The sequence below is a fragment of the Cenococcum geophilum genome (assembly GCF_001692895.1).
Source record: "Cenococcum geophilum 1.58 unplaced genomic scaffold K441scaffold_50, whole genome shotgun sequence".
NCBI lineage: Eukaryota > Fungi > Ascomycota > Dothideomycetes > Gloniales > Gloniaceae > Cenococcum > Cenococcum geophilum.
This window is the reverse complement of record NW_027137608.1, coordinates 603,034-614,236: the sequence shown is the minus strand read 5'-3', so window position 1 is coordinate 614,236 and position 11,203 is coordinate 603,034. Positions and strand designations below refer to the sequence as shown.

The following is an 11,203-nucleotide window of genomic DNA, read 5'->3' as shown; positions in this document are numbered from 1 at the left end:
GTCTTATATATTAAAAAACACGATTTCCCTTAATATACCCTACTTATAATTAGACGATTACTAGATTAAAAATAGCTAGCTAATAACAACAATATTATCGCTATTAGTTGCTATTATCTTAGAGGAGACACTAATTAGAGATAGATTATATAGTATAACCTAGCCCTTTAAAAGAAAGAAACTAATAAAATGTCTATTATTAAAGCATGTGGAGGGGATATATAAGTAATCGCACCCACTAATTAAGCCAGCTCTTATTAAAATCAGTATTATTTATAATGGGTAGCTAAGATAATTAAATCCAACTCCTATAGTTAGAGAAGGGAAAGTAATAGTAATTTATTATATATGGAATGGAAATAAGCCCACTTAATAGGTAGCAAGACGTAACTAGTTTACGTTATTTAAGATATATTTTATCCAATCTCTTTACTAAGAGTCCTAAAGCTGTAACTAGTAACCCTAGCCCGCTCCAAACATAGCGGCGCAAGGTTCTATCCTAAATTTAAAAATCCCCTTACTATAACCCCCCAGTATTAAGAAAATGTTTATGCCTCCTAATAGTACTAACAGGCTCCTAATAGCTCCTATTAGGGCTGCTAGGATCTCTAGAAGACCCTTATACTCGGTTTCCTGTTAGGAGCCTATTAGAAGGCCGCCCAGACCATACGGACTAAACGGACCTCCAGGACCTCTAGGACCATTAGGATAATTAGGACCATCAGGACCATTAGGACCATTAGGATAATTAGGACAATTAGGACAATTAGAATAATAATTAAAATAATAAAAATTCTAAGCTTTAAAATAAGGTATATTAATACTCCAGTATTTATAGTAATTAAAATATAAAAATCTGTTTAATTTTAGGCCCTATTCTATATATAGGATGCTTTAAGCTATCTAAATAATCTAAATTGATCCTTTCTACCTACCACCTACGTCAAGCAATCGATTAAGGAGACAAGGGGTAAGGCTCTCGCGGGGGCTCTAAACCGTTGATTGGCAGTATTCCCAATAATCCGCTAGCTGTGTACTGATTTCTTAACTAGGCCTAGTACCTGCCTATCTATCCTACCTATTCGTGCCTACCTGTCTATATCTATAATTTAGGGGAGAGGTCGGCCCGATAAAGGCTCTGCTTAATTTAATTGCGATTAATTATATTAATTTAAATCGTTCTTTATGGGCGTTCGCTAGCTGTACGTTTAAACGGTAGTCGTCTAGGGTGCCTCCCTAAGAGGCCTTAATTCGATTTAATTTAGTAATAGGATGATATTAAGGCTCTAGTTTAATTCGATCAATCGATTAAATTAATTGTAGTGTTCGATGGCTGGTCGTTTAAACAATTATTGTCTAGCTTTAGCAACGGTTGTCTAGTTCTGGTAACGGTTGTCTAGTTCTAGCAATGGTCTTCTCCTACCTACCTACCTACCTACCTATCTACCTACCTACCTGCCTGCAGAGTTGGGAATAAGCAAGCAAGCTGGCTTGTAGGTCGTGCGCAATGCCGTGCAAGTGCTATATAGTGGTAAAAGCTCAAGTGCAAGGTCATCAATACGGTCTGTGGTATCGTGCAAGGCGCTCATGTCAACCTGTGCACGAAATTTGCACGGTCCATCAGCTTGGCTTGCTTGCTTGTTCCCAACTCTGCCTGCCTGCCTGCCTGCGTTAGTGTCTGGTTTAATTTAGGGGAGGGGTCGGCCTAATTAAAGGCTTTAATTAATTCGAATCGTTCTCTATAGCCGTTCGCTGGCTATAAATTCAAACGGTAGTTATCTGGGGTGCCTCCCTAGGAGGCCTTAATTCAATTCGGTAACGGGCCGATATTAAAGCTTTGGTTCAATTCAATTAATTAATTAATTAAACCGTTTGTGGTGTTTGCTAGCTAGTTATTCAAACGGTCATCATCTAGTTCTAGCAACGGTCGTCTGGTTCTAGTAACGGTCGTCTGGTTCTGGTAACGGTTATCTAGCTCTAGAACGGTTATCTGGTTCTGGAAACGGTCGTCTGGTTCTAGCGACGGTTGTCTGGTTTTAGCGACAGTTGTTTGGTTCTAGTAACGGTTCTCTGCTAGCTGCCGTTCTAGTACCTCCTAAGGTAGGGAGATGTAAGGAAGGGTAAGGTGGCTACAAAGGGGGTAACTTGGCAGAGGCACGTGTAGGCTATCGGGAATATAGCGGGGACCCAATAGTAATGTGTGTCATGCGGAGCCTCGTGTAGAGCTTCGCGCAGAGCCTCGTGCAGAGCCTTTGTACGTAGAGCTTCGTGTAGAGCTTCGTGCAGAGCTTCGTGCAGAGCTTCGTGTAGAGCTTCGTGCGGAGCTTCGTGCAGAGCTTCGTGCAGAGCTTCGTGCAGAGCTTCGTGCAGAGCTTCGTGCAGAAGCTCGTGCAGAGCCTCTGTACGCAGAGCTTCATGTAAGCCTCGTTTAGAGCCTCGTGCAAAGCTTCGTGCAGAGCTTCGTGCAGAGCTTCGTGTAGAGCTTCGTGCAGAGCTTCGTGTAGAGCTTCGTGCAGAGCTTCGTGTAGAGCTTCGTGTAGAGCTTCGTGTAGGGCTTCGTGCAGAGCCTCGTGCAGAGCCTTAATAGTGTTGTTTGAGGGGTGTGCATTGGGGGGTGGGGAGGTATCCTGCCAGGAACCTAACAGGATGATCAGGAAATACTAGTTTCCTATTAGGAGCCTGACAGGACAATTAGGAAAATCAAAGATCCTAGTAGGAGCCTATTAGGACAATCAGGACGATTAAGATCCTGGTAGGCTCCTATTAGGACAATTAGGACGATCAAGATCCTAGTAGGCTCCTAGCAGGAGCCTGTCAGGACAACCAGGACGATCAGGAAAATTAAAATCCTGCCAGGAGGCCTCCAGGATCTTGGCACCCCAACAAAATGCTAATAAGTTCACCTGCCGGAAACTCTATATATAGAGCCATATATCTAAAATCCCTTTTAGCACCATTTCCACTAAACCTAACCGCAGCGGCACCCGGTAACCCTAACTTGAAGTCCCTTCCAGCTTTAGGTTTAATAGAAAAATTGGTCTATAGATCTATAGTAAATCCGAAACCCTCTTTAGCAGCGCTTAGTGCCATAGAGAACTTAAACACCCTTTTACCTTCTTATGCTTTAGGTTCAATCGCATAGCGCGGTACTTAGTGCTATAGCAAATTCAAAGTCTCCTCCTATAAAAGACGTTGGGATAGGCATCTAAGTGCTATCTTCGGCTTTTAAAGTCAAGGGGCCCATTTCAACGCTTAGAGAAATGGATTCTCCTTAGCCACCGCTATTAAAGCTAGGTTTTAACAAGTCTATATAAGGCGTGTAAATAGTAGAGTCTTCTATTTATTTTATTTAATTGCTAGCCTCCGCTGGTTATAAGTCTATATCTCTATAAGCATTTCTAAAATAATATAATCTTGCGATATACTCTTCTTAATATATATTATAAATAGCGTAAACATTTAAGTCCGCGATAAAGCTTCCATACTATAAACTTTTCGTTTATATTAAAGAAGACCAGCAAAAGAGTTAAATTAGTGGCTATATAGCAGACACGTATCCTAGTTAAAATAACACTTTAGAATCTTATATCCGAACCCCTCTAAAGTTTTAATATGCTTATAATATAAATCTAAACACTAGTAATTTCTATTATAATCTTTAATAGGATAAACCCACTCTCCTTTTATCTTTGGGGGTCGAAAATATTTAGCTCCTATATAATGCTTAAGGGCGAGAATACGACCAGTGATGGCCTTGATAAAGACGGCTTCGTCCACTTATATCGTGGGCAATAGCCTAAATATCTCCTCTAAAACACTAACTCGCGTAGCGAGATCTTAGTATAATATAAATAAACGGTATTATAGGTCGGCATCTTTTCTATTTAATAGATATCGACGTTTAGCACGTTAGAGGTAAGGTGGAGATGTTTTTACGGATGCATTTATTATATAAATTAGTTTCTTTGTAAATATTAGTATATATACCGTTTATAGCGTATAAAGAGCTACTTACCGCTATCCCATTTAAAAGCTATCGGATATGTTTAACAGACGGGCGGTTAGTAGAACGTAATAAGTATATATACTAAGGTTTACCTAGCCTATATCTAAGGTCTTACTATTTAGGGGCCGTTCTAAAGTAAGTTTTATTCGGGCCGGACATATATAATAACTATTACTTATTGCTAGGTTTGCAACACATTAAATACTTTATTAGAGATAGTTTAGTTTCTCTACCCTAAATGCTTATTTATAGTGCATTTACGAAGAAGAGAGTTATACACAACCTTTGCCAGCAATACGCAGCCCCCTTTACATTCGTTAAATTATTTCCTCCTTTACCTTCTTATGCATATTTAAGTAAGCCTCTCGGTTTAATATATATTTACAGTCACCTAAAAGAAATTCTTATATAAGCTTTTTGGGCCTCTCTATAGACCTATAAAGGCGCACTGCAGTTTTTATCAAGCCTATATTTACCATAATAGAAAATTAGTTATATATTAATGGCTTAAGTGTTTGCTCTTATATTACGATAATATTTGCTAGATATCTTTTTTGCGTCTCCTAGTATTTCGTGCACTAAGCTCTTACGGTATAGCAGAGATAAGTACACTTATAGTAAACCTGGGTATAATTACATATTACTAGTAGTAAATAGAAGGGAATGGATATTAAAGGATATTAAATAACGGCAATAAATTTAAGCATTCTATTCTTAAATAAAAAGGATTACCGATTAAAAGAGCGTATATTGCTTTAAGCGTTAGAAAAGCAGGGTACCTAAGATCCCCGTTACTACTAAAGAGTGCTAAGAATTGACAAAGTATTTACGCAGGAGCTCGTATTATGCAACACTATATAAGGCCCTCTGGACAAACACTAGATAAGTAATAAGTATATCCCCTTTACTATCTTAAGCTACCGGGATCTATTACTAATACTATTAAATCTAGTACGCATGTTATAATTGGATTAGATCTTAATATGGGGCTCTTTATACTAGTACTTACAGTATAGAGCGTCTATAATTTAGTAGTCCCAGTGCGGAAGTGTCTATAATTTAGTGGTTGTAATACGAAGGCGTCCATAATTTAGTGGTTGCAATGCGAAGGCGTCCAGGATTTAGTAGTCACTATAAGCTACTAAACCATTTGGGGTTCCGCTATAATTTAGACAAGAGCTGATCGAGAAGCTAACATTACTTTCTTTCCTCTTAATGTTATCCCAGACATGATCTAAGCCGAATCGCGGGAGATCCTCAAGGTTGGATAACCTAAGCCTCATTCTACGACTCTCCACATTCTGCAAGCCTTCGATATAATCGTTTGACAGGCTTGGTAGGAGCCAATTGGATTCATCCCCGAAGCTCATTGCCCATTCAAGAAGATAAGCCGTCTTAAAACCAAAACAATTTAGGAGCATGTATACTCCAAATAATAGCAACAAGCATAACGTGATTATCGCCGTAAATACAGCCAATTCTGCCTAGAATTCTATAGCTCTTAGTAACTTAAAGAAAGGCGTTAGCTTAGTCTTCGCCACTATATAAGGGGAGCTCTGGTAGAGTAAGTAGAGCCTTCTATAACTACCTTATTTCCGCGTTAATAAAATAGGCGACGATCGCTTAGAGGGAGCGGTGATTTAGTAACGTTTATATATTAATTAAGAAGTAGATTTTTAAGAGAGAGCCTTAAAGCTTTTCTTTTAGGATCTTGCGATATACTAAGTACAATTGCTTAATTAGCTTTAGTATAGTTCCTACCGCATTAATTATAACTTCCTTAGTAGTATAATTGACTGTTATAAGTAACGCGTATAGCTCTAGCCAGGTAGTCGCATTATACGGTAGATTGCGTATAGTAATTAGTTATATAAGAGCTTTGTTAAAGGCTTCGCGATTAATGGCGCCTTAAAGGATCTGCTCTTTTTAAGCTTCGCGTTTAAGCTGTTTAGAGCCTTCTAATTTGCTTAGTATATTTATAAGGCGTTCTTGCCGCAGTCGCTTTACTTTAACCTCTCTAGCTTAAATCTCTATACCATGCTTTTTATTAAGGTGGGCACGAATAGATGTTAAAGAGGCAGAGTCCTATTCGCATATTAAGCAGTACTAGATTCGATTCTTGCCATCGTGGGTAGCTTTATAAGGAAGAGGATCGCGGGCAAATTGCCAAGTAGAAGTAGCAGTAAGTCTTCGTCTTTTACAAGGTAATTAAGAGGAAGTTATACCTGGTGTACTTAGTGCAGAGTTGCTTAACGCGTTACTGTCGCTAGAGTAGGTAAACTGATCCGAATTAAGCTCCGAAATAGTAGAGGTAGATATATTATCGTCGTCTGTTGTATTGGTAGATAAGAAAGGCATGGCGTTGGTTAAAGATAAGGTAGTTAAAGATTAGGTGTATATAGGGCGCGTAAAAACTAACAATGTGGTATGCAATATTCTATCAACTAACGTTTAATGTTCGTGCATTTTAATTTTGTATGGGTTTACCTAATAAATTTGAAATACGCACGTATCGCTTAGGGGCCAGAGGCATCTATATAATTTTTTACTACCTCAACCCCAAAAATTGTCAATATTTAATAACTTTTAGTATTGAACATATCGTATTGATATTGCATATTGACCGTCAATATTCAATATTCAATAATCGTTAATCAATACTGAATATGGATAAAAGCACTGACTTCAGCAGACGACGCTACCTGCATGTTTGTAACAAACTGCAAGATGCTCGTGGCGGCCAGGAATCGGCTCACGGCACGGTGCGGTCCAGCACCACGCAGCCTGCACCTCAATTGACACCGACTCGCGTTCCGCATTGGACGACGGCATGATCCCCATGCACTAGACGGCGCCCGAGAACATCTCGTGTGCATGGAGTAAGTTGCACAACGCTGAGTATGCGACAAGTCAAGAAGATTTTTTGGACGTTCATATCACGCGAATTGCTTCGGGTTACTGCTACCCACGTTATAGGCAATTAAGTATATTGTTCGTACTTGTTGAGCTATGGTGACGCATTCTGTCTTCTCTCCGAACTGATGAATACAGCAGATTATTTCAGATCCCATTTCCAATCGAAAGACGCCGGCGGCAGCAATGCCTGTTGAGCATGTGGGGAAGAGTCTCCAGTGCTGGAGGTTTGGCATTGTCCCTTAGACCCGCAGTTCTGATCTTTCTACGGGAGTAAAAGAATTAATCCATTTGTTCTGGAATGTAGACAAACGCAAAGGGTAGTCTCACGGGACAGCACTTATCTGTTTGCGTGCAGCATTCACCATCTTGGTATGGACAGCAGGCCGGGCTCCCATCTGACATCTTGCAGCATGCCTGATAGTCTTCACAGTAGAGACCCGTGTCGAAACATTGATGTACCAGAGCCTTCGGGGGCTGATTAGCGCTCGTGGCGATACCGAGGGGTAGAAGAAGACATAGTAAGTTGAGGATGCGCATCGTGAGATTGGAAGTGAATTTGAAATGTTAGAGTAGCGGTTAGAGAGGAGTTGGATGGGAAAGCTGAAGCTTATGATGGAAATGTTGGCCGCAGCGTCCAGTTCAAAGCCTAGACCTCAGCCCAATGCGCCACCTTTGCTAAAATATGCACACCAGTCTAAACGAGCTGAAAACTGAGGGACCATGGCGCGTTTCCCGAAAGTAGACATGATGGGCTGTTATGAAGTATCATCCCATGACTTTAATACACACGTTTCTTAGCCGTAAACAATGAAACAAAGCCGCTCAACCTTGATGACACCACAATTAGATTAGATGTTCGCAGGGAATATCTACATCTAGAGGCTTTGCGCAGTGGAACTGGCTGTCGAAGGAGCGGGAGCCATCAGTGCAAGGTCGATTCTGCAGGTCCTGAGCTCCGTTCCACCCACCTGACTGTTGTGCGAAATTTGTGTCTGTATTTTGCTACGCTTAAGGTCTTAGGGAACAACGCAGTCACAATCCGCTATTACTCCAGACATTTAAATTACGTAGGCTGTCTTCCACTCCGTTCTACACTAGACACCGAATTTGTATTCCATGACGATTCATGGCCAAGTTTTTGATTTATTCTATATGTCTAGTAAGGCATCATATAAAATTTTCTGTATTACTGTCCGGGTCATCATAGGTATATATTGAGTCCTCCAGTTTATTCCATAGCTTTTGGAAAGCGGGAATCTCTAGCTCGGCTGGGTTCGAATCGCAACGCAAGTTGAAAAGGTCTCTAGCTGTTTCCCCTTTCTTGTTTTGAGTCTGATGGCTGAGACCTCGCAACTCAACCGAAGCCAAGAATCTTAGAGTCTCCATGTCCGCAGATACAGCTGCCGTATGCAAAATCGTATGGCCAAGATTAGTCTGCAAACTAGGATCCGCTCCAGCATCTAGGAGTAATCGAATGGCTTCGACATTGCTGTTCCCAACTGCAAGGTTGAGAGGGAATTCTCCCTTTGAAGTCTTGCAGTCGACTTCGGCTCCGTACGATATGAGTAGTGCGAGCTGGGGTAATTTGTTATGCATGATGCTCTCATGAATGGGCCGACCTGCTCCGTGGTCTTGGCCATTGACGTGGCCTCCTGATTGAAGTAGAAGTGAGCAAATTCGAGCATTGTCGTCTATACGACAGCAATAATGCAGAGGTTGCCGACCACGTTTGTTCTTATGATTGACATCTGCGCCGTATTGGAGTAACAGGTGAACGCATTCGTATGAGCGGCCTTCAATCGCTCTGTGGACGGGCGACATCTCGGTTGGCGTACAAATCATCGGAGAAGCGTTGTACTTCAGCAACGTGGAGACCGCAGATACGTTCCCTCTCCATGTAGCGACGTTTAAAGGGGTACGACCCAGAGTGTCCTGGACGTCAATCCAGGCTGTTGAGGTGGAAAGCTGCATCTCGAGATTGACTTGACTCAGCCCGAGAATGGACTTGTGCAGTGGTGACAGTTGAAAGCTTTCATAATCTTCCATTTCGTGAAAGATACCACAGAACTCGTCTCTTTGCTTAGGGTCTAACATACCATTCACACTCTCGTCTCGGACAATATCGATGACTGCTCTAATGGGGTTTGTAAGCATATTGGTATCGAGAATAGACGATTTCAATTACCGACGAAAGCTCGATCCATAGTATGGATCAGCTCCCTGCTGGACCAAGAAACGGCACATTTCAATGTCTTTGTTTACGTATGCAATCTACTCAGTTATTAGTTCATGAAACGCCGAATTTCATACTTTCCATAACTTACGTGCAGTGCAGTCATGCTGTATGAATGGCCGACATCTGCTGGTGAAGCCAGACCCTTAGACATCAATATACGTATTGAATCCAGGTCCCCACCAGCAGCATACTGTAATATCGGGGCCTCATCCGAAACCACTCTCGGAACTCGGAGAACTAACTGCATAGTTCCCCTCGACGAGTACGTGAACGAAAGAATACGCGCCACAAGCCAAGGAGGGAAGAAGAATACCATACGCGCTTCCCTAAATCCCTGTTTTTGGCAAAGTTTCTCGTTGCACTCCGCGGCCAGTCTGGGAATCCCAACGCTTCCAATATGGATGTTGCCAAGAATATTAGTTAGCCATGCTGGGGTGGAGAACTTGGTTGGACGGTGGCAGCGGCAGCTGCAACCCGTATTGCATCGATTTCCAATTTTTCTGCTCAAGAGCGGATCCACAGATTGGGTTGAGACCCGGTCACCAGGGTCAGCGACATCACTAGAAGCCTTTTCCTGCGAACTTGGCAATGTAGTGACAAAAAAGGGTGTGGACGTATAACCCGGGGTTGAGTTGTTCGCTATTGCGATGCTGCGGCAAAAGAGCTGTTGCTGTTCCTGTTGTTGCAGGATCTCCTGTAGTAGAAGCAAGCTACGATTTTGAGTATCGGCAATTTCGGCCAGCGAGCCAGATTCAATGTTATGCAGTGTTGCACTCAAGGCCATGGTATCGGCACTGTAGCGAGGGTTAGCAAGCGTTGGTTCGGTTTCTAGAGGTGTTGTTGATTATTTACACCATGACGGATCCATTGAGCACGGCGAGGCTTAGCTTGAGGTCGCGCAGCCTAGCACATACAGCTTTAATCCATTGCCTTTTCCGGAGCCATGCCGTATGCGAGATTCTGAATGCGCCACTTTCTGTATCTTCCACCGTGATGATGGTATCCATGGTTTGGTGGATGCTTTGCAACTCCACGTTTGCGGAGACCAGGACGGATTCAAAGGCTACTTTACTTGATTCCGTCAAGCCATCATCGCCTGACTGACGTTGGCGAAATATGGCCTCAACCTGCCGGAATACTCGTTGCAGCTGTTCAAGCTCAGTTAAGGCTGCGCTAACTTCGGCTGGCGCATTTCGTATCCGATTTAGAGTGCGCAGGGTGCCGAGTAGCAGCTGCGCTATGGTCACAGAGGAGGCGATCACTGACAACGGATCCATGCTGGATGCTGAGGACCGGCGGATTTATCCAGAGTCCTTTGCGAAAGGTATATTCGATGGTGCGAAGATGTCAGGCAGGCAGTGTATTATATGGCATGTGGTGCAAACAGGCACGTACGAGGCGCAGTCCACACTCACCTGCGCCCTGACCGGTGAGCGAATCGGTGCCGTATTTGCTTTTCTCCTCTAACCCTTGACTCGCTCCCAGACCTTCTTGCCAAGGCTTACCTTGCCAAGACGCTAACAGCTTTTGGCAAGACCTTCTAACGAAGGTCTTGTACACGGTTCGGATTTTTATTAGTCCCGCGCGGGGTAATTGGGCCTATCCCTTAACCCGTTGGGGTCCTTAGAGAATTCGCTACTGGATTTGACTGGGCACCTGCATTAAACCGGATTCTCCGATTGGCTGGTCCCTTATCGATAACCGTAGGACCCAAATCAACGGGTTAAGGGATATACACCTACTTTGAGCCAAATTATCTCAACTTCTATAGCTCCCTAAGCTATTCCTAATGGCCAGAATTACCAAATAAAACCTGGCGAAGAAGACTACGTTGCCCGATTTGCCCGATTCCAATTCGTTGTCTCGTTATCGCGCCTAACACCCCCGAGTTGTAGCAGCCGCACCCCTCCGCTATACCCCCTTACTATAGCTAGAATACCTAAACTAATAAGCTAGCTTAAATAATGATTAAGGACTACTAGTAGGTATAGATTCGCTTTGCAGAAGGGGGTAAGCTTTAGGTAGAGCTTTAGTAGAGCCTCGTA

General features: G+C 42.6%; 1 protein-coding gene across 1 annotated transcript; it reads right to left on the bottom strand.

Annotated features, from left to right (window-relative positions):
* Window positions 1-8,089: 8,089 nt before the first annotated feature.
* On the bottom strand, window positions 8,090-10,435 carry K441DRAFT_680618 (ankyrin; the record flags this gene model as incomplete). Its single annotated transcript, XM_067651383.1, has 4 exons — window positions 8,090-9,056; window positions 9,108-9,193; window positions 9,247-9,952; window positions 10,011-10,435. The coding sequence occupies 4 exons, from the start codon at window positions 10,433-10,435 to the stop codon at window positions 8,090-8,092; spliced, it is 2,184 nt and encodes a 727-aa protein (XP_067499567.1).
* Between the last annotated feature and the right edge of the window lie 768 nt (window positions 10,436-11,203).